The 22899-nt window shown below is 53.7% G+C and overlaps 2 protein-coding genes across 3 annotated transcripts in view; one reads left to right on the forward strand and one right to left on the reverse strand.

Moving 5' to 3' along the window:
* The first annotated feature begins 120 nt into the window (after positions 1–120).
* On the forward strand, positions 121–4567 carry LOC120495725 (histone H1.8). 2 transcript variants are annotated; one of them, XM_039695542.1, is made up of 5 exons: positions 121–2162; positions 2362–2624; positions 2705–2837; positions 2915–2952; positions 3030–4567. In XM_039695542.1, the coding sequence occupies exons 1-5, from the start codon at positions 2147–2149 to the stop codon at positions 3438–3440; spliced, it is 861 nt and encodes a 286-aa protein (XP_039551476.1). In that variant the 5' UTR covers positions 121–2146; the 3' UTR covers positions 3441–4567. The 2 variants fall into 2 exon arrangements, with proteins under 2 accessions (XP_039551476.1, XP_039551475.1); XM_039695541.1 differs by lacking the exon at positions 121–2162 and having other exon boundaries at positions 2172–2624.
* Positions 4568–7593: 3026 nt separating this feature from the next.
* Positions 7594–22899, reverse strand: part of PLXND1 (plexin D1) — a 66487-nt gene continuing 51181 nt past the window's right edge. Inside the window, 11 exon segments of the mRNA XM_039695535.1 lie at positions 7594–7710; positions 8346–8420; positions 9193–9333; positions 11601–11748; positions 13159–13322; positions 14068–14172; positions 15246–15280; positions 16120–16183; positions 17153–17256; positions 17455–17611; positions 18296–18442. Of these exon segments, the coding sequence (XP_039551469.1) occupies positions 7594–7710; positions 8346–8420; positions 9193–9333; positions 11601–11748; positions 13159–13322; positions 14068–14172; positions 15246–15280; positions 16120–16183; positions 17153–17256; positions 17455–17611; positions 18296–18442 (1257 nt within the window).

The following is a 22899-nucleotide window of genomic DNA, read 5'->3' on the forward strand; positions in this document are numbered from 1 at the left end:
TCCAGCACTGCTGCAGCACCACAGGGATGGTGTTTGCACCCTCAGCAGCAGCAGCAGCTCTGCCCCATGTCCCCCAGCACCCCTGCCCCGCAGTCCTGCCTCTTCCTTAGGCATCTTTGCACCCCTAGGGCCAAGCCCCCTCAAGCCTGCCCATGCTCTCCCCATTTTGGCTGTGGTCAGCTTGGCCCCGGCCCAAGGGAGGTTTTGGGCAGCTCTGGTGCTGCTGAGGCCTGCCGGGCCAGGGCTGATCTCCTCCACGCCGCAGCAGGCAGGACCCAGCAGCATATGGCTCAGCCATGCCGACATATGTTCAGAGCACTACAAGATGGCACATTGCAATTGTAGCGGTGTTCTTCGTTTTTATTTTTAGTTCAGTTATACAAATAAGATGTTTTTCTCACTGTTCAGTGTTATCAACATTTGAAACTATTTTTGTACATTATTATCCTCTCTGATTTCTAATCCTATGCAGCTTTGCAAGGACTAATAGGGAATGTATAGAGCCCATGCGAGTTAAACCCTTAATAAAGAGCAATTTGCAAGTACAATTCTCTCATTATTTTTTTTATCGATACTTCTGCATATTCAGTGAAATCTAAAGATTAGAGTTTTATGAATAATTCAGTGTTTAGGCTGATGTCTGATTCATGCTCTTCAGATCTGGGAGGTGGTTTTGGAGGGAAGAGGAGGAAGGATTCAGTGTTTATTTGCTGTCCGTGAGGCTGTGCTCCACAGGAGTGTGGTGATGCCTGGCACTGTGGTTCTGCCACCCGTGGAGGACCAGCCCTGGCACAAGGCCTGGCCCCAAGCCCCCAGGCTGTCCCCACACTGTGACACCTGGCTGCTGCTGGTGGTGCTGGGGGCAAGCAAGGCTTTGGGACCCTCCTGCCAGTTCAGCCGGGTGCCATTGGCATCACAGAGCTACCACAGAGGTGATGGATGGATCCAGGATGAGGAAATGCACCCAAACCTTCTGTGGTGCCACCCCCAGCAGCTCACTGTGCCCTTCCTGGGGAATTCAGAAATGGACTGAAATGAAGCAATAAACAGGCTGGTGCTGGTCTGGGGAGGAGGAGGGCGTGTGGGGCTCCAGGCCATGGGTCTACCTCCCAGCTCCCTGCTGCAGACCTGGCTCCTACCGGCACCTCAGCCAGCATCCAGCCCCTGGGCTCAAGAGGTGGGTGCAGGCCTTGACAAGGATCTCCATGGGCACTGCTTTTCAGGTGCATTGCTGTGCTCTGCTGAGATGGCCATGAGCCTGTCCTGCCACCATTTAATCCCACTTTACAACTTTCTCATGTTTCCAGCAGACAATGCACACAAAACCCCTGTGAGTCCTGTGTGAAGTGGGCAGTCCCTGCCGTGGGGACATTTGCAGTGGGGACTGTTTCTACACCAAAGAGCCATTGGTGCTTTACCCAGGTTCTCCTCACAAGCACAGGTGCCTGCACGGAGGGGCCATGGAAGTGCTGTGGCTGCCCAAGTCCAGGGCTGGGAGTGCTCTCCCCTGAACATGGGATTCAGTGGGTGGGGGCACATTGTTGTCCTGCTTGGGACACCTGGGGATGCTGGGTGAGAGGTGCTCCTCCTGCCTCTGCTGGCTCACCAAGCAGCTCTTCCTTCTCCTCCTCTCACTTGTGAAATCTTCTCCCCCCACCATTTTCAGAGTCCCATTTCCTTGTGAGGCCATGCTTGGTAAGGGAGACAGCACATCCCACCCTCACCCTGGCAAGGGGTCTGTGTGGGCCCCATGCTCTGGGCTGGTTCCCTGTGCACCCCACAGCAAGTGTGGTCAGCAAGCTGCAATCCCAGCACCCCAACACCCACCCTGCAGCAGATAGACACCTTTTGTCTGCCTGTTCAGGGCACTCACCCTGCAAAGCTCCATCTCTCATCCTTCTCTAAACCCTCTGCCTAGGTGTGCCCCTTTTCCCTCCAGCCCCTCACAAAGCTTTGGCAAAGGTCCTTCAACTTCTAGACCCTGGCTTCCACCAGGGCTTCAACCACAGCAATTAGCAGCTGCCAACCAGCACCTGCAGCCAGGCTGCTCATCAGATAAATTGGATGGAGGTGGGCTGGCTATGGTAGTAGGGTTTGTGCTGCTGTGGGTAGAGGTGCCTGTGACTGCCTGGGTTTGTGTGCTGCCATGGAGCCTGAGCTGGGTAAGGGGTCTGCAAGTGCTGTGGGGTCCCTCAGAGCTGGAGCTTGTCTCATGCTCTGGGCAATGGTGGCTCTGCTCCCTGGGAGGGCTGCAGGGATGAGCAGGGCTGTGGCTGTGTGGCTTCTGGGGGCTGTGAGGCTGCTGGGGGTGTGAGTGTCTCAGAACCGGACTTCAGTCCCAAATGGTCCTTCTTCCATCAGCCAAAGCTGCTGGCATCGTCCCACGCTATCCGGCCCAGCACCCTCCCACCCTGCAGATGGTCAAGGAGGCACTGCGGGCCCACGATGCCAGGAAGGGTGCCTCTGTGGTTGCCATCAAGCGTTTCATCCTGGCCAAGTACCCCACCGTGGACCCCATCCGCCTCAAGTACCTGCTGAAGCAGGCGCTGAGCAAGGGGCTGAGCTGCGGGGACCTGGTGCGGCCCCAAAACTCATCTGCTGTGGGGGCCACGGGCACCTTCAAGGTGAGCAAGGGCTGCTGGAGCCGCTGGGCTGGGGACTGGGGTGCTGGCTGCCCCTGTTGACACCCCTCTCTTGCCTCCAGTTAGCACGCAAGAAACCAGGGCACAAGCAGCAGCTGGGCCAGGCAGATCCTGACAGAGGAGAGGCCCCAAAGCCAGGACAGAAAGGGACCACCACGGACCCCCAGGCCCCCGTGGCAGGAGCACGACCGCGAGGTAAAGGGCTGCGGGTGCTGTGACCGAGCTGACGCTGCCTGGCCTGGCCTGGCCTCATCGCTGCCCTTCCTCCACAGGTGCCACCAAGCAGCAGCCGAAGGCGAAGCCCGTGAAGGTGAGTCAGGGCCAGCACGGGGCTGGGTGGCTCGTGGCACAGCAACACCCTGAGGGGCTCTCCTCTCTTCCCTCCAGGCCCAGCCACGAGCAGCAGAGAAGCCCAGGAGCAATAGAGCGAAGCATCCCCAAACTGCTGACCGGCCCCAGGCTCATGGCCCGGGGCCTTCGGGGCCCCCAAAAGCTGCTGGCCCCCGCCAGGCCCCCCGAAAAGGACACTCAGCACCCAGCACAGCTCGGGCTGCTGAGAACACAGGAGGGAGCGATAGTGACAGCGACAGCTCTGGAAGTGCTGGGGTGAAGGGGCCCCAGAAGGTCCCCCGAGGAAAGAGCAAGGGGAAGGTGCCCAAGAGGGCACAGCAGGACGCCCCCAAGGCACGGGGAGGTCAGGATAAAGCAAAGAAGCCCCGGGTGACTGCAGGAGCTGGGCAGGGGAAGGCCAGGATGAAGAAGGCAGCCCCTGTGGCAGCAGACAGAAAGACTCCATAGGGAACTTGGCCCTGCTTCAGCTGGCCCCAGGCCCTTGGGGTCTGTGCTGGTCTCAGTCCCTAGGACAGGTTTTAACTTTGCGTTCTCCTCATCCTAATAAAGCTTCTTTACTTGCCTCATGAAATTACTGTTATGGGTCCCCGTCCCTGCACTTCCATCCCAGTGCCAGAATCCCTCAGCCCTGTCCTCAGCCTGCACAGCACGGTGGTGAGCTGATGCTGCAGGCAGCTGCCTTGCTGCCTGCCCTCACTGAGAGGTTCTGTCTCTGTCCCCACGTGTCCCCAGCTGTGGTGCCACGGGGCTGTGTGTGTGCAGGATGACAGTGTGCCAAGGTGATGAGCAGGGACCCTGAGACCGTGGGACACAGCCTGGTGACATCCCCAGGAGCAGAGAAGCTCAGGCTTGGCCGGTGCTGCTGTGGAGCCATGGTGCCCACGGGCTGTGTGTGTCCAGCCCTCTGCTGTCCTGGCTGCCCTTGTGCTAATGCCTGGCTGAGCTGGGATTACAGGTGCACCAGGGAGCAGGTCTGGGTGCCTGCCATGGGCAAATGTCTCCCAGCAGAGGTGAAGCAGCCTGTGCTTTAACTACAGTAAGAAGACAGAGGTGTCTTAGGGGCTCAAAAATCAAGTTTGGGGTGTTACTATAGCCTCCAGTGCAGCTCATGCTCTTATTACCAGTCTATGGCACAGTTCCCACCTACAAACTTGCCTTGTGAGCTCCCATGGATCAGTGTATCACACTTCCATTTAATAGCTTCAATTGCCTGAATTCCTCTTGCTCTGCCCAGAGCAGGGCCCTTCTGAAGGTTGTGCTGATCGTGTAAGGGGTTACAGTCCTCCTGGGTGGGAGAAAATAAGTGGAAGTAAAACTCTTTCCAAAGAGGATTTTGTTAATCTCAACTGGCCTTGCCATTGCCCTCCAAGGCTCCTGGCCTTGCTTTGGGGCTTAAGCAAGAGCTGAGCAAACTCGCTTCCCTTAAACTTCAGCCTTTCTGTGCTGATCCATCCTTACTGGAACTGGAACTCGTGTCCCCCCAGGGACAGAGTGGGGAATGTGGCAGCACTAACTGAGCAGAGTTCACTGGATTCTCAGAGGGGGTGGCCTCAGAGCACCACTCACGTGTGGAAATGTCCCCAACAGCATCAGGGAGGGACTGTGTCCTCCCTCTCACCAGCCACCAGGTGTGACATGCAAAGCTCTCCTGCTTTGAGAGAAGCCAAATAATTTAATGGCTCGAATTGGCTTTGCAAGGACTCAACTTCCTAGTGGAAGAAGAAAATCCCTCTGGTGTCTGGAAAGCACAGCTTTTACTAGGGCAGGGGAAGATTTAGCAATGCCGTGGTTATTAGAGGCCCTGTGCCACAGCTGGTGTCGGGGTGCTGCAGCTGCAGACCCGAGTCTGGTGCAGGGAGGCACCCGACAGAGGTGAGGGTGCCTGGCAGCAGCTGCTGCTCTGGGGTTACTGATCTTCGTGTGCCCAGCGCTGGTCAGTTCAGGTGCTGCTGTCCTCATGCTGATTGTCCCCTCCCGTGCCTGCTCCAGGAAGGAACTGGGGCATTGGCTGAGTGTGTGAGGGGTACAAACCTGTTCTTACTCACTGCTGACCCCACACATGGTGTGTCTTGCATGTGCAAAACTTGTCTGTGCAGGTGTCACCCACGTATGTCCTCCCCGTGTGCTTGCAGGAACTGCACTCCACAGGTTCAGCACCTTGTTTTATTACAAAGATAGGCTTTGCCAGGAGTCTGCCACTTCCACTACACAGCAGGTAAGGGCACTACACCCACAACACGTGCCAAAGTTTAAAAATATCTTACAAAGGGCTTGGAGGTTCAAGGCAACACTACAAACCCTCTGCTAAAGTTGTTCCTTTAAATGGTTGTAGCAACTACTTTTTCTTTTTTCTTTTTTTTTTTCTTTTTTTATTTTTTGGCTTTGGAAAAGAATTAAATAATAAAACAATAGCCCCAATACATGGCCCAGCCATAACACCTGGAGGCAAACTCTACTTACTCTTAGCTCACCTGTATCCTTTCCCTGTAATAAACAACATGGGGCTATAGCTCCATGGTCCTTTCCCTGCCTCCAGCCAAGCTCAACATTCTCTGCTACCTTGGTCCTTCTCACCCTGGCCTTTCTTGTGCTGGGCCTGCCTACATCTCTGGCAGCTATTCACAGTTTCTAAAAGACAAAAACATCAAGAAATTTTTGTGAAATCACTTTCAAAATAAAATGTAGCCCAGCTACATTCTTAGAGTTTCTATTCTGAAGCCACATCCTCAGCAAAGACATTGAGACCTCCACAGTGTAAGTACTTTTTCTGTAGTTCTCTTTTAAAAAAACTCTGTTCTTCCCCTTTCCCTCCCCTCCCTCCCCACCTTTTAACATACTGGATAAAGTCTACTGTTTGTTTTAAAATAGATATCTATGTACACATACACAACTCTGATGTTCCGGTTTCTGACAAATGTGGCATTACTGGAAATGATGGAATGGAGACCACCTGTCCATGGCAGTGAATCACCCAGGAGTTTTGGTGGACGAAGTCATCCAATGCCAGAATGCATCCTAGCCAGCTGGATGACCACCAGAGGCTTCCTTGCCCCCTCCTGCAGTGAGGTAGTGACTGTGTTTCTTTCCTGGCAGCTGGAGCAGTGGCTGTGGTGGTCAGCCCTGTGGGCAGGAGCCCTTGCCCGTGCAGGGTGCTGGTTTGAGCACGTGGCTGTGTCCAGCCTCCACGGGGGCCTGTGTGACACCGGAGCGGCCACAGCTCCCCAGGCTGCAGGAGGGAGAACAGGCCACCAGGCTGGGCTGGCAGGGTGGCACGGGGCTGTCTAGTGCCAGGCAAGCTCCATTTGTCTGCCACTGGACCCTCTCAGTGACCCCAGCCTAGCTGGGACAGTCTCCCCCTCAGTTTGCAGCCCTGGGTGCTGGAGATGCTCTGCTGGCCTGTGTCACTGCTGGGCTGGCAGCAGTTGGGCCCTGTCCCTCTGCCCTTAAGGGCTGAAAACAGGCTGGCCATGCAGCCAAGCCCGCTGCCGTGCTGCTCTCAGGTACCAGCCACAGGGCTGGGCCCAAAGCAAGCAGAATAAGCTGCTTTAGGAGACACCTCTGCAGGCCTGGCCTCGTGTTTGGTGATGATCACAGGGAGAGGCAGAGGCAGTGCTGTCAGGTGTTTGGCCTGCGCGTGGCCTGAGGCCGCTGTCAGGGCTGCCAGCAGGCCCAGGGCAGGAGCAGCACCGCTGTCAGGGCTGCCAGCAGGCTCAGGACACGAGCAGCGTCACAGGGCTGAGGTCTGCAGTGCCATGGACACGTGTGGAGCCAGCGTGGTGGGCAGCAGAGGGGCAGGTCCTTCCCCACGCGCTGCGCCACGGCTGGTGGGCTGGTGAGTGCCCACCTCCCCTCTGTGCTCCAGCCACACACGAGAGCCCAGGCAAGGGGGAACAGCCCTTCCATGCTAGCACACACTGGGCTCCCTGCAGCTCCCAAACGGCTGCCTCCATTAGGGATAAAGTGCTTTCACCTTGCCTTAGCTGCTTGGGAAGCAACTGCTTTGTCTCAGCCTCGAGTTCCCTGTGTTGCCCAAGTCTCAGATGGAGGAGTGGTAATGTTTACACATACAGTACAAAAATTAAAAGGCACAAATATACACAGAATGCAGCAGATAGTGAACAGCTGATAAGAGTCCCTGATGTTGGAAAAACAAGTATGTTGGAGGGATGGCGTGGGAGCTCAGGCTATGATGGTCTTTGCTGTCTGTGGTCATTACTCCCTGAGGTGACCCTTCTGCTTTGTGTCTGTTCCAGCCTCTGCAGCCCCGTCCCAAGGAACCACACACAGGGATGCACGGAGTGCTGACAGCTTGGGTGCTGACCAAGGGGAAAGTGGTGAACTGAGCTTGCCACAAGGGTCATGACTCCATTTCTGGCTGGCAAGAGCAAATAAATTATGGGTGCCACAGTGCAGACCAGAAGAGTTTTAGCTGCTCGGAAAGGTGTCTTGTGGCTTCTTGTGAAGTGAGGCAAACTTGTGGGCCAGGCCCACCCCCTCCACAAGGCTGGTTTGAGTATGACCAAGGTATGCCTGCGGCTGAAGGCAGGGTCCCTTGCGGCACTGTGCTGCAAGAAAGGTCACTTCTAGGGCTGCAGCCAGCCTAGGCTTCACTGCAGGACTCATAGATGTTGTCCTCCATGAGAGCAATCACTTGCTCAAATTTGTGCTGGAGCTGGGTGCGCTTTGTCGTGGGGTTTGCGTCCAGGGCGGCCACGATCTGTGGGAGACACAGGCAGGCAGGGTGCTGAGGCAGTGTGGGGTGCCCACCTGCCAGCCCAGCTCACCCCACCAGACCTCTGGAGCCCAAATTCCAGCCAGAGCTCCAAAGGCGAGAGCCCACCCAGCCCCACAGCCCCCATGCTCGCACCCCTGGTACCCCTGCTGTCCTGGGGTCCCTGCTCAGGGCTAGGAGTGGAGTGATACATGACAAAAATGCACTGCTGTAATAGAGCTGAGGGCACAGCACCAGCCCACAGGCTGTAGCAGGAGCCAGCCAGGGCCACTGCCTCAATGGGGTGGGGACAGCAGGCACAAGTTAATTTGGGGGTGACCTTATCTGTATGTTTTGCTCTCCTGAAAAGGTCTGTACATCTGGCAGCCCTTCTTCAGCCCAGCCAAATGCCATTAAGATCAGCTGTGAATAGTCAGCCTTCTCTTCCGAGAAGTTGCCAGCCAAGGGACAGAGAGTAGGTGCATCTGCTTATGCATCTATTACATATGATCTGCAGTTATGCACACCCCAACAATCCTGCTCTGTGGGACTGGATGCAGGTGTCTGCCTGCGGGGTTACTGCAGGGTGGTTCCTCCCTTGCCAGGCAGAGCAGAGCCCACGTGCTGTCAGCCCCACTCACCTGGGAGCGGTATCTCTTGGCGTATTTGTATATCTCAGCCATGGCGACATTGGTGTTGAACTCATTTCGGTATTTCTTTATAAAGACAGAAAAGAGAGGGGACAATATTAGCAGGATGGAGCACGTGAGTTCCAGCACAGCCAGCTGGGACTGACTGTGGTAAAAGCAGGTTGTGCTTGGCTTTATTGGTACAGCTGGATTTTTAAGGAAGGTGTATTTGCTTGCATCAGGATGGGTCTTGGTCTTTTCAAAGCCAGCTGTAAATACCCACATTGGGCAGCACTGCATATCCCTCTGTGCCCAAAGCCATTTCACAGGAGGGGACCATGCAGAAAAATCCTGCTTGGTGCCCAAAGCTAAAACACCCTGGCGAGAAGGTTTGATTTTGAGAAACCTGTGGTGCATCTCTGGCAGGACTCTGATCTGGACTGTGGCTGCCAGCTCTTGAGGCTGGTACCAGGGCTGGCTGCCTGGGACTCAGGGCTGCCCCTGACAGTTGTGCCTGGGAGCCAGCTGGCTGGGTGGCTGCGGGACTGCAAAAATCCTTGTCCAAACTTCCTGGCTTTTTGGCACTGAATTTTGCTCTCAACTCCCAGTGGTGCCAGAGCTAGTTAGGCTCAAGCAAACTCATGGGTCTTTACTGCAGCTCTGGCAGTAATTGAAGATGCTTGGAATTAGGTCAGATGAAGTTTATGTGTGGAAGTTTCAGGAAAAATATCCTTTCTTGTGTGCTCCTTCCAGCATTTAAGCAGTAGCTGATTGCAGCCTATGTGCATCCCCTGCTGTTGCCAGGCTCCAGCAGGACACTGAGCCTGCAGACTCAACCCCATCCTCTCCCCCCGCTTACCCGAGACTCCTCGGCCAGGTGGGCGTTCATCTCCTGCTCACTCAGAGGGGGCATGTCGTGGATTTGCTTGTAGTATCTCTGCACTATCTTCCGGTACTCGGGGATCTCCTTGGCATACAGCAGTTTGTTGGTCGGGGAGTCCTAGGGTGAGACACTGAACTCAGGCACTGGGCTGTTCCCAGCTGCAAACGTTATCCTCTTTTCAGACCAAAGCACCAACACCAGAGAGGAACCACAGCTGCAGCTGGGTGCAGGGGACAGCTTTGCCTTTGGTCCCAGCTGTCACCAGGGAGGACTGTGGTGCCAGACAGCACCGAGGCATGGAACAGCTCATGGCAGAACGGCTGAGACACATCAGGGCTCTGTGGATGGGCACCATGTGCAGACACAGCACCATCCTGCTGCCCTTGCATGAGCTGGACATCCATCAGCTCAATGCCAGTGAGGGGGGTGGTGGGTGTGTTTTAATTTGCAGCAAATGCAGGCTAAAAGCACACCCAGCATCAGGCAGGGTGGCTTACAGCCAGGGGATGCTCTGCAGGTGAGGTAGCACACCTGTGACACATCAAACACTTGGGCTCTGTGGTGCTGTACGTGGAAATTGGCAACAAGGGAAGGGCTTCTGCACGTAGCTGCTGCTTACAGCCAGGGGATGCTCTGCAGGTGAGGTAGCACACCTGTGCCACATCAAACACTTGGGCTCTGTGGTGCTGCATGTGGAAATTGGCAACAAGGGAAGGGCTGTAGTTGCTGGGGTTTCTTGAGTAGCCACATTGATTTAAGCTAAAGAACAAAGCTATCTTACAAGTTGAACTTCGTCAGCTGAAATGTTGCTTTTGGATTTTTCATGTAGCTTTGATTTATTTTGCATTGGCTAATCCAGCCTGCCTGGCCTAAATTGAGTGCATGTAAAGTAATTAACAGAGAATACTGAATTCTCTTGATTAATGTCAGCTTGGAGACAGCAGCCTTAACCTCCCAGCCACACAACTGGGTTGTACCAGTGGAGGCACAACCCTGCTGCCCTCCTTGCAAACACAGCATGAATAATTTTAACCTCAAGGCAATCCTGCCCTCCTGATTTCATTACCCCAGGAATGAACTTGGCTGACTAGCCTCGTGTTGCATCCCCAAAGGGAATGGCCCCAGGCTTGGGGACACCAAAGGGAGTGAGATCACCACGTCCTGTCCTGCCACCCTGACACATGTGGGGGACTGCTCCCCAGTGCTCTGACAGGTGGAGAGGGGAGGGGCCCTGCTGATGGCACAGAGTGGTGGGTTCTGCCCACGGGCAGCATGCTTGGCTCTGTCAGGCAGGAATAGGGGAGCCCGGGGTGACTCCAATCTGCTGCTGCAATCTGTAGCTTGGCTAGTGCTGCAGGGGAACAGGAAACGGGCACCAGATCCCACAGCAGTTTATTTTCAAACCCAGTGACAAGTCATTGTGAGACTATGGCCAACTTACAGACAGCCTGCTCACAGCATTTTTTTTTTCCTTGGAAACATGAAGGAAAACCATGCTTCCTCTTTTCTAAGTTATTTTTTAATTTGTGTCTGATTTGTATCTATGATGAAAAGATGGGCACTGGTTTCTTAACCGCTTGTGCACTGTCGATGTGTGGACTGAGTCTGCTCTCACATTTGCAGTATTGAGAGCAACGTGCTGAAACCAAGGGAAGAATCCGGTCTGGAAAATGCTCAGTGAAACACTGCGTGTACATGCAAGCTGATTTTTATGCTGGGGATTTATTCTTCCCACATTACTCAACAATTCATTCACTTATACTATTGTATTCCAGAGAAGTGTTTCCATCTGCTGTCTGACTCCAGCTGACCCCTCTTCCCCTCATCTGCCACTTGACAAGGACAAATTGTAGGTGTTTCATAACACATGCGAAAAAAAGACCAAAACCCAAACAAACAAAAACTCAAGCGCTCATTAGATCTTCCTCCAGCATTAACCTCTCCCAACAAAGGCTTCCTGCAGCTCTGGGGCTGGGGGTGCAGCGCCCACCCCCTCACTGCAGGGTGTCCCCCAAGTCACACACTGTCACCGCCAGCCTCTGGGGTGGGGGGCAGAGTGGGGGTGACTTACAGCATTTCTTAATAGAACTTTTTTATGCCAGGAAGTTTCAAATGTCAGCACTGTGCTCAGCCAAGGCAGTGGGAGAAAAGAGAACATGCACATGGGACGTCTTCCTGCCTGCCAGCCTTAGGGGCTGTGTGTGGGGCCGGGGGCTTGGAGCCCTGTGCTTGCTTGGAGCAGGCTCAGCTCCCCCACGGGTGTGCTGAGCCCACCAGCCTCTGGGCACGCTGGGCACAGCCACTGTGGCTGGTGACTTCTGGCAGCCCCTGCCCAGCCTGGGTCCCTGTCTGAGGCTGCTGAGAGGAGCCTGGGCTGCAGGTACCTTGCCCAGCTGCAGGTCGGAGAGCGAGCAGGCATCGATGAAGGCCTGGGCGATCACTGACAGGCAGGCGTCGATGTGGTCTGTCTTGTCGATGTCGAACACAAACTGCGGGTTTTTCAGGATGTTGACCCAAAACCTCAGCGGTAGGCTGCAAAGGGAAGGATCCGGGGACATGCACGAGATGGATTTTTGTGTACCAGAGGAAGAGGGTCGGAAATGCAGGAAAGGTGAACATAGAAAGGGAGTAGCAGAGAGGGAAGCTGAGGAAATGAGTTCTGCTATTTAATCACCCCTGGTACAGATCCCTGCCTTGATAGAGGGGCAGGGACACACCTTCACCCTCACGACATTTTTTCAGGCTGGAGGACGTGGCACACGTGGCCTTCTCTAGGCACGCACATGCCCCTGCTCCTTTAGCAGCTCCCAGCAGCTGCAGGCCCAGAGAGGCACCAGCAGCTTTGCCTGTGTGGGTCTGTTGAGTCAGGCTTCCCACTTGCTGTTGTTTGGAGCAATGGTGTCACCTCCTTTTCCCTCTTTCCTGACACTAACCCATCATCTGGTTCTGACAGTGAGCCCCAAAAAATGCGTTTCATCTGTCTCTTTTTCTGTTCTCGCATCATTTTCTCCTTCAGCTACTTCACTGCTGACTTGCCACAACACAGCTCCAGTCTGTTGCTTACCCTTCCTACCCTCCACAGCAGCTGAGAGGTGAAAACCACTGTAAGTCTTGGCTCTACAGGCCAGTGAAGGTAGAAAAGGGTAGGCAAATCTGTTGCCCAATTGCTGTATCTGCATGCCTGCTTTCCCAGCAAAATTTGGTTTTAGTTTTCACACATTGGGCTGGAAACAGGTCCTGTCTCCACAGTCTCCAAACTGCTGAGCTTCTCCTTGACACTCTCTCCGAGCTCCCTGCTCTCTCCATTTAAGTCCTCTGGCTTCTTTCCTGCACTATTTCCCCTTCACTTTGGCTCCTCCACCCCATTCCTGCTGCTCGTGTCCCTCAGCACCACTCCAGCTGGTGCCACTGCTGCAGTGCCACCAGCAGCCACTGTCCCAGCAGCAGCTCCCAGAGTCCCCTGAACACCCTGGAGACTCAGCCTGCTTACAGACATAAGCAGGAAAAGTGCCACTAAAGGGCTGAAAAGGCAGAAAAGCAATTGAAAAGGATCCAAATATGCGGTTTTAAAATTTCCATGATGTTTTTAAGACCTGACATGGTCTTGGACTCTGTCTCAGATCTCCAGTGCTTGCAGCTGACACCATTGCTGTCTGCCATCATCCTATTTCTCCTTTCATTATTTGTGTGTGCCAGTTCTTTCGGCCCTTTGTCTGCCCATGCCTCCTCTTTCAGCTCACTGTTCCCCTGGGCTTCATATTTGTTCAAAGCTCTCCAATCCTGTGTTTGGCTTCATCTTTCACAGCCCTCTCTGCCACCCTCCCTGTTTTCCAAGTCCCTCTTCTACTTTTAGCAATCTAATGATTAGTCCAGGACACAGGGTTTTGCAACTGCTGCTCCCAAGAGATGGAAGGAAGAAAAGAAGGATTTCCTTTTCCAAACCTGTTGGTCTTCCAGATGTGCAGAGTGTCAGGGTCTGTGATCCCTCTCTTCTCTGCCTGTTCCTCTAGGAAGTCAAAGAAATACTTCACAGCCACGGGTGGTTTATCGTCTCGGATACTGAGAATGGCTTTGAACAAGTCATCCAGGAACTTCTGGAGTGTCCCCTGCAGGACAAGGACACAGTGGATCCTGGGGAGAGCAGCAGCACCCAAGCCCAGGAGAACAGCAGAGGGGCTGTGGCTGCTGCACACTAGGGGAACCCTTTGCTGCCAGTTGGATAAATCAGAAGAGAGAGGGGATGCCAAAGCAGGGAGGGAACAGTTTGTTTGTGGATAGTGATATAATAAACTTGCATTTGGGGTTAATTTCTTTTGGCATGGAGATTTTCTTTCTTACTGCTGGGATCTCACATCTGTGCTTGTTCTGTACTCCACAGACAGAGAAGACCAGAGACTGCTGGCCATCCCTGTGATCTTTGCTTCAGTGAGGCACCATGCTGGGATTAAAGATGGGCCACATCTGACCTCAGATCACACAGACATTTCTCTTGCTGCCACAGCTGAGCATCTCCATCTCCTGTCCCAGCAGCATCTCTTTCTGGGGAGATGGGTTCAGGTCTCAGCTTTGCATCTCGAGCCCTGAGGCAGCCAGAATCCCTTTTGTCTGCACAGACCCCAGTCCATCACAGAGAAATCATGGGGAGCATCACACAGCAGCAAGGATGAGCTGGGGAAGCTGGAGGGACCCCGAGGAGCCGACAGCCTCACTAAACATGCTCCAGCCACCCAGAGCAGTCCCACTGCCTTCGGGGAGCAACCAGCCCTGCAGCACTCCTTCCCTGGAGCAGGCTTCTCCCAGCAGACTGCAAACAATCCCACCTGCCAAGAACGGGGGCAGCCCAGCTCCTACCTTGGTGGAGAGCAGCCGTGTCAGGTAGATCTCTGGAAGAACCTTCTTCCTATGGCTCTGTCTGTGGGACTTCTTGTGTTCCACTGATTCGTCAGTTGGGAGAACCTGGTTCCAGATAAAGCACATGGTCAGAGCACTCTTCCCTGAAAGCGTCCCACTAAATTTTCCTTTCAGCATAGAATTTTAACCACATATAAAATTCAATTAAAAAGCGGTTACTGCTTTATAAACACACCCTTATATGGCTTTAAAAAAGTGATCCATAATATTCAGTTGTATGACATTTGTTTCTCCTGTGCTCTTTATTGCCTCTCTCATCCTAGATGAAGGAAATTAACCCATCCATCTTCCTCTGCACGCTGGCCTGCCTGCCCCCCTGGGCTGGGCTGCACCTCAGGCTCCCAGCAGCAGTGCACATGGCTTCTGCAGAAACCAGCTTTCCTTGGATTTGGAAAAAGGACAGTATGTAGGAATTGCTGGCTTTTTCAAAACAAAAATTAATATTCACTGGTTGGGTCAGTGAATTACTCTCTAAAATGACAAAGCAAGCAACTGACATCCATCTTGGCATTGTTTCACATGTGAACAGTTGGTTTCCCATCCCTTCTCCCTCCTTGCTCTGCATGTGTGTGTGCTTCTACTTGAGCATGGAAATGCTTGCGGAGAAAAAAAAAGCCTCAAACCAGGCTATAAAATATTGTTGTTGTCCATAACACCTTTTTTCATAACAGCTTTTAGCAGCATTTAGCACTTGGCACTTCCAGCACGGCGCAGCAGCAGGAACCCCCGGACCTGCTCAGCCCGGGAAGCAGGCGGGGTGCCAGGAGCTCCCAGCAGGTGACAGCCGAGGTGTCGCAGACGCCACCACTGACACTGTGCCTGCCACGCTCTGACCTCGCCCCTGAGCTCTCCCTGGCTGCCAGCAGCTCGATCGGACACGGCAATTTCTCTGCCATCCCAGTGATCCTTTATCATGTCCCTCAGTTTGTCTACAGATAAAGCTTTTTATCTACAGATCACCTTTCTGCGCCTCTTCGAACCCTGCTGAAGAGAACTAATGAGCCCTGCTGCAGCTTGTTCATCACATCCGGCACTACAGCCCACAGACATAATTTAAGTTAATATCAGCAGCCCCCACATGCAGCCATCATCCCTGCAGCCAGGAGAGGGATACTTACCAAGTGGAAGTACTTTTCAGTGTCCAAATCCTTCACTGTGAAGAAGAAGAGAGACACAGTGGCTCAGTCAGGGGGACTCAAACTGAAATCCACCTCCACTGGTGACCTTCATGTCAAGAGGCATCTGAACCCCAAGAATCCCAACACCAAGCTAGCATTCTCACCCACAAATGATCTCAGCATTTCTCCTGTTTTGGGGGTTGTTTATTGCATTATCAGGCTCATGGCAAAGTACCCTAGGAAGTATTTAAGGTGCACCTGAGGTGTCCCAAGGGATGTTTTAAGAGCCCCAAGAGGGCACAGAGCAGGGTGAGCACAGGGGCACTCCTGCACCGTGACGCCCTGCTGTGCCCCATTGTGCCACTCCTGGGATTATCCCGAGCCTCAGCATCAGGGCAGCTCAGTGCCAAGCAGCTCCCTGCCACAGCAGGCGAGCCAGGCTCTCTGGAGGCAGCCTGGAAACAGGGCTTGAAATTCCTTGTTTAATGTGGATTTTTGTCTCACTTGGTCTGTTTTTACTCTGCACAGCCTGAAACCTAGAAATGCACTGGCAAGGGACTGAATATACGTAACTGGGAGGGAGAGGACTTTTTCAACCAAGTGATTTCAGATTCTTCCTTTTTCTCACTCTGTCAGCACAGATTGGATGCCAGCTCCCAGTGAGGGTGTGAGATGGAAGGTGCAAACACCTTGAGGGCTGGGAGAGCACCCTCCGCCCCATGAGGCAGAGGGAGGAGATTGGATAGCACATGTTCGGAGTCACTGCATCCACAGCGCCCAGGAACGGGGGCTGGCAGGGTCTTCCAGCATCCCCAGCCACAGACAACCCTCTGACAATGCCCAGTCATCAGCAGCAGGGAAGAAGAGATGTTACCTCTGCTCAGCGTGGTGTCCTTCTTGTCCGTCAAACTCATGGCCAGGGATGCTCCTTCAGGGATCTGTGGAGGAAGGGAAGAGCACACCCTGATGATAGGGGCCTTATCAGTGCCTCCCTGCTCCTGTGGACATCCCAGGAGCTGGGGGATGCTGGTGCAATCATAGCTCTGCCACAAACATCCCCTGAACCTGCCCTGCCCTGTCCCCCATTATGCTGAAAGGGAATTTTCAAAACAATTACAAGAGAGTGAGGCTCTCAAACCCAATGGGAATTGGGCAAATACACGTATCTAAGGTGCATTTTTGGATGTCGACACCAGGTGATTTGAAGAGGAAGGAGAGTTTGGCTGTGCAGGGGCTGGTTTGCCATTCCCCAAAGGCGAGAAGGGAGCGGTGGCAGGCGGGGGCTGGCGCAGCCTCTGTGCTCAGCTCGGGGGCAGCGTGCCAGCAGCACGGCTGCTGCCCCGATAACCGTGCCAGTGAGCACTCAGCTCCACTTCTGTTTTCCAGGCACGGCCGCACACCAGGGAGGATTACGCTTCCAGGCATACCAGGGAATATGAAAATCGTTAAGTATTTCTGGTTTCATTTAATTTTAAACAGAAAAACAGTCAAGAAAACAATCTGATTCACCATGTTTCCTCATATTTATGGCCTCACTTCCTCGAGTATCCCCATGCTCTCAGAGCAGGCTCTGACAGTTGTAGCTGCAATTTCAGCAGGAGTGCGGATCAAGAGCACAGTGATACTAATCAGGCAGGCTGGTGGCCCTTGGGAATAAGAGCTTTCCCCCCCCTCTTTCTGTTGTCAGTAATAACTTGTTTTGCATGAAGAGTGTTAATTAGTTTCTGTGTGTTGCAATATTAACGAGATTCTCGCCAGGGCAGATGTCTATTCCCTGGAAGCTCTTACGGAGCTATGGCAACCTCTCTGCTTGTTCCTGATGATCCCGCTTTGGAGGGGAACGCAGCTGGCCCTGGAGGCCAGGCAGGCTCCGAGGAGGCAGGGCTCCCCGAGGTGTCTGGCTTTACCTTGTAATGTGCCAGTGTGTTGAGTTTCTTCCTGCCGTCCTCCACCACCGAGGTGTCGTCGAGGTCCCGCAGGATGTAGCTGTCAGTGCTGGTGGCGAACCACTCTGAACACAGAGAGGGCAGAAGTGAGAGCCCAGCCCGAAGGAGGCCAGGGCCAGGGGGTCTGGGACGGAATGGCTGCCCTGAGGTCTGCCCTCCTGTCCGTGCTGCTTCACCCACTGCTCTGACAGGCACCAACAGCACAGCTTTAGGTGCTTCACCTGTTTTTACAGAGTGGCTGGTCCCCTGCACCTGGCCCTTACCGAGGTCAACGTCTTCCACCCTTGGCCACTGGGAGTAGGGGACGTTCTTGCAGAAGGCCTCCAGAATTTTCTCTTTCACTTGACTCAGTGTGTCCGTGTCCATGGCTCTGACACTCAGGGAGTCCATCCCACAGCCTTGGAAGGAGACGTTGAGGTTCTGCAGGGAGAGGCTCTGTCAGGGACAGCCTGCCTGGTTCTGCTGGCTCCCAAGAACGCTTGGAAGCTGCGGTGTCTGCACAGCTCTGGCTGGTGCACCCTGGGCCCCGTGCTGATGGAAATCAGGCTGAACTAATGTGGCCATCGATGCTTTACAGCATGAGAAGCACTGATTTACAGCCCCAGGGGCTGAGGGCTCTGTTGACCAAGCTGGGAGAACACAGCAGCCCCCTCTCATGTTGTCTTGGTAATGGGGTTTGATCACCACGAGGCAGGAGGAAGGGTCAGCCCCCATCACCAGCCATGTCCTCACTTGCTTGGCTCCAGCTGGTGACTAATGGGACCAGCAGAGCTCATTGCTCAGCCTCTGCTTGATGCAACGGGCCAAGCTCCACTGCTTAAACCAGCTCTGAGCCTGCTGCAGTGCATGGAGCCCTTGAGAGCTCCTGGACAGTGGACAGGCTGTGAGGGTCTCCAGGCTGCCACAGCCACCCGCTCAGAGACCTGGGAGGCACAGCCACTGCCTCAGTTGCAGCCCAAAGCTGCAGGGCAAGGACTCTGTAAGAAACCCTCTCGTCTTTTTGTCTGGGTACCTTCTCTCAGCAGCTGTGCAGACCTGAAGGCTGTGAGCAGGGATCTCCCTCTCACCCCAGCTCTGGGGAAGCCCCAGCACATGGCTACTCACCCTCGGCTTTGCCTCTATGTTCTCCCTCAGCAGCCACTCCTCATTCAGGGTGTACCTGGCCTTCCCTGTAATGGCATCGATGGAACCCTTGTTAATCTGCTGTTTGATGGCACAGATCAGCAGGAAGAAGGGCTCTCCAACTGTCTCCTGGGGAAAGGAAAGAAGGCCAAGTCAGCAGAGCGGGCCTGGTGGTGCCAGGTCCATCAGCAGCGCGGCAGGGACAGGCGCTGTGTGGACAGTGAAGGTGCCTCCACACCCGGGAGCACGACTAGCCCACCCCAGGTGCTGCCAACACCTGGTGGGGGCCACTGCCTCCCAGCTCCCACTTGCCTCTCTCTGAGGCTGCTCAGAAGTTTTCAGACTCGTGGCAGCGTGACAGCGCAGATGGGGAAGAGGACACAACAGCCAACAACAGCCACAGGCCGTTTTTGGGGATGCTGTAGCTGTCAGCATCAACATACCCCATCCAAGGTCTGCAGCAAGCACTGGAGCTGTGGAATGCCACCGACGGGCTGTGCCAGCCTGTGCTGCCTCAGGGGCAGAGCTAGGATGCTGCTCAGAAGGCAGGGGCATATGCATGGCTGTGCTGAGCAGGGACGTGCACACATGACACTCAGCAAAATGCAAATGTGCATTAATTTACATGTGAATTACACAGGAACAGGGAGAATCGAGCATGCTGTGCTACAGAGATGCTTCCTGCAATCTGACAGGGTGCAGACTGTACAACATGCTGCACTCAGCAGCATGATGGGGCTGGTGTGCACAAAAATCCAAGAACAGAGGTATTTGGGCACCCAGCTTTCTCAGGAACGTGTCAGGCAAACCCCTCACTGCACTGCCTGGTTTGCCACTGAACTCCATGGGAGTGAGCCCACAGCCTGGGCCTGTGGCTCTGGGAACCAGCATTCATACTTCTCATACCACAGCAGAGCCCTCATCACAGCAAAACAGAGGATCAAGGTCAACAAACTGTTCCCATGTGACAGCAAGCAAACACACCATTTAACTCCTTACATTCATCACTCCTAAGTTCATGGGAGGGAGGTGAACTGTGGCAGTCCTGTAGCAAGAATGAAGAATATAACAGGGAGCATCTATTTCTGGTGTGATTCAGCTGCACAGTTTAACGCCAAATTTCTGAGCCACTTCTGCCTGCTGCACTGATGTGCAAGGGAAACATAAGCTATTTTCTTAAGGAACTCTTCAGCTGTAGAGCACATCCCATTCTCCCTAATGTTCACGTTCAATTTCCTTCCAATGAGGCAAGTGCAAATTCTGCACATTTATGTATTCTGAGCCTCCGCCCTGCACACACGGGCCTGCCATCTGAGAGCCTGCTCAAGACAACAGATACCCCACGGTTTTGATATTTCTCAGCTAGGAACTGCTAAATCCTGTTCAATCTGCTTCTTAATTAAAACTTGGTGATTCTTTTATTCTAATTGCCCTATAAAATTGCTAATTGCTCAAGCAATTAGTTCGATGTCAATTTGGATGCGCTGCATTTGGTGCGGTTGATGATAGGGTGATGCAGCAGGGCTGTCAGTGGGCACACGCCGCCTGTGCCAGCAGGGCACTCACTTCCTGTCAAGGGTAACTTCATGAGCACTGGGGTGCTCCCTGGGGCTCCTGCAGGGGTCTAATGACTCCTGCAATGCTCCTGCGGGCAGGCAGCACAAAACGGGCTCGGAGCAGGGCTGCGGGTGCCGGAATGCAGGAAGGCAGGAAGGCAGGAAGGCATGGCTGTCAGAATGTAGAGGAAGCTGTGGAGCCAGGAGGTGGAGAAGCTGAGGATCGCAAGGAGTGAAGAACGTGCAGAAGACACAAAGAGTTCATTTTGGAGAGAAAGGCAGAAGCAAGATATAACAAGGGGACAACACTGACATGGAGACCTCCTCGGGCTGCAGTACCACTGCCCTCATACTGCAAATTGCAAGACACCACTGGCTGGCTGCACACGGGGTCATCAGTGCCTGACACTGGCCATGCTACCAACAGGAACCCTGTTTGTGTCACACGTGAGCAGGGACAAACCTGAGGCTAAACCCAGAGCTGGATTCTGGAGCCTTCCCATCCCCTCTGTGGGCAGCTCCAGCCACAGGGAGACTGCAGTGTCGCCAAAAACACGAAAAAGGGTGAGTCCTGCTGGTATGAAAAGAGCATGGGCTGCACGGGTCAGGGCTGACCCTGCAGCACCTTCCTGCTCACACGAGGCTGCCCTGGAAGCGTTGGGGGCACTGCAGGGTGCAGGGGCAGGGTTTGGCCAGGCCAGCCCCAGGGACACGGCGGCAGCGCTCCACTGCCGAGATGCTATTTCTGTTTGGCTTTTGGCTTTCAGGCTCAGGAACTGTGGGATGCTATGGAAATCTGCAAAAGTGCTAATCAGACAGCGAATTTCAAAGCAGGGAAAGATGGGCTGGCAGGCAGGGACTAGAGATAAAATGGCAAACTTGTGAAACCTCCAGCATTGTTCGGAAAACTCATCTGGAAAGGAATCAAAACTGTCTTTGGACTTGGCTGGTTAGGAGAAAGGAAGTTTAACCAGAAGAGATCAGTGCTGATTCAGGACAAAAAAATACTTTAAAAAAACACAGTCTGGGGCCTTTTTTTCCTCCTATTGTGACTGTATTTTAATGAGACTTCATTTTCATTTTTGACTGAACTGTTATGGGCCCTTAAAGCCACCCAGGGCACTGAAATAACTGCAGTAATGGAAAGCACAGTTCAGGCTGGCAGGACTTGAACTGTTCCACGCACACGGAGCGTGGGAGGGCTTCGTTTTTATATGCTTGGGAAAACAAAAAGGTTTAGAGCACAGACTGGATTCACATGCTGCTGCCCTATTAACACAACTCTGACAAGTTATTATAGATGTCCTCCCAGGAACACACTACAGCCATTTCCAAAATGTTTTGGTGAGCCTATGGTGGGAACAGCACAGAAAACAGCTGCTTATCCCAAGTGCCTGCTAATTTTGGGACAATTATCTGTTTGCATTCTGTGAAGAACCAAACCTCCATCCCACATGCAAAACTTGGGTAAGCTTGGACCCAGACATAAAAGCCAAATTCCAGAACCCTACTTTTCCTTTAACATCCCAACCCTGTTAGGAGCCAGGCACAATGGCACCATGGTAGCTCACAGAGAAGACTTTCTTTTAAAGCTTTTTCCACCAAAACTGTAGCACAAAGTACAGACGTGCACCATTTCATCTACGATTCTCAGTTCTGCAGAAACAGAGTTCTGCACTGATTGTGCAAATGCTGGAAGTTACCTCTGAGCCCCTCTGCAGCAAGCCCCTGCCAGCTGATCCAGCCCCTCTCACACTGAGCCAGCCCCTGCCAGTGGACTCCATCGCCTTCAGGTGCCCTCCACATGTGCAGGCCACAAATGCCTGTGGCCAGCAGCTCTTTCCCAGCTGAAGACAGCTCCTTCAAATCATTTTCCCCCAAAACACAAATGGACGGGCTGTTAGGCAGAGCATTAATGCGAAACAAATGTTTTGAGCATGTAGCGTTGACTTACAAGGGAAAATACAAGCACTTGGAATTTTTCCACTGCACAACGGCGGGGACTTTCACAGCAGCTGTTTCAAATAGACATTGTGATTAATGGGGATAATTCAGGAATGAAAACCAGGCCCATCATCACATGTCTGACAGAGCAGAGCTACAGGCAAGCAGGCAAGCCTTCTTTTTAACCAAGAAATGCCTCTCTGAAGGCAGCAGAGTTTGATCCTTAGGAACTCAAGGCACATGGGAGGCCTTTGGCTATTGCTACTATTTAAATCACAGCCCTGAGCTGACACCAGCCGTGTGGAAGGAGGTGCTGTCTGTTCCACCACAGCAGCTCCATCCTCATTTGTATTGTGGAGAAGATGCCAGCTCTGCTGATCTGGATCAAGCTCCTGTCCCTTTGCACAGCTGGACTTGTGTCACCTGGGACAAATTTCCTGTCCAGACACTCCTGTCTGATCAATTATTTTCCCTTTTCATATTTCAGGAGCAGCTCAGTGTCTCCTCTGATCCCACCCTCACTGTGGAGCATGTGAGATATCAGAGTCTCCTGGAAATCAACTTCATTGTGCATTTGCATTCAGAGATGGGAAAGAGGCTGCAGCGATGCTCTGCACTGCCACAGCTTCAGGCTGGGCATGGGAGGCCTGGAGGGGACTGCAAACCCATGTGTAGCCTTAGCCCCTGCCAAGAACCTGCTGCAGGTGGATGGAAATGCACATTCAGCCAGCAGCCTGACTTTGCAAAGGAGCCACTCACCTCACAGGACCTCACAGTCCTGCTCCCACCATACCCTGTTCTGTCCTCCCTCTGCGGGCCAGGGGGAAGCCAGCTCACAGCTCACAGCAGCACTGCCCAGCCCTGGCGATGGCCACAGCCCCCCAGGATGGCCACAGCCCCTGGGGATGGCCACAGCCCCCTGGGATGGCCACAGCCCCCCAGGGATGGCCACAGCCCCCCGGGATGGCCACAGACCCCAGGGATGGCCACAGACCACCCGGGAATGGCCACAGCTCACAGCCCCCAGCCCCAGAGCAGCCTGCGGGAATGGGCAGCTCCCACCCGGTGCTGTGTGTGGAGCTCCTG

This window comes from Passer montanus, unplaced genomic scaffold (assembly GCF_014805655.1).
Source record: "Passer montanus isolate IOZ18808 unplaced genomic scaffold, ASM1480565v1 scaffold9, whole genome shotgun sequence".
Classification (NCBI taxonomy): Eukaryota; Metazoa; Chordata; class Aves; order Passeriformes; family Passeridae; genus Passer; species Passer montanus.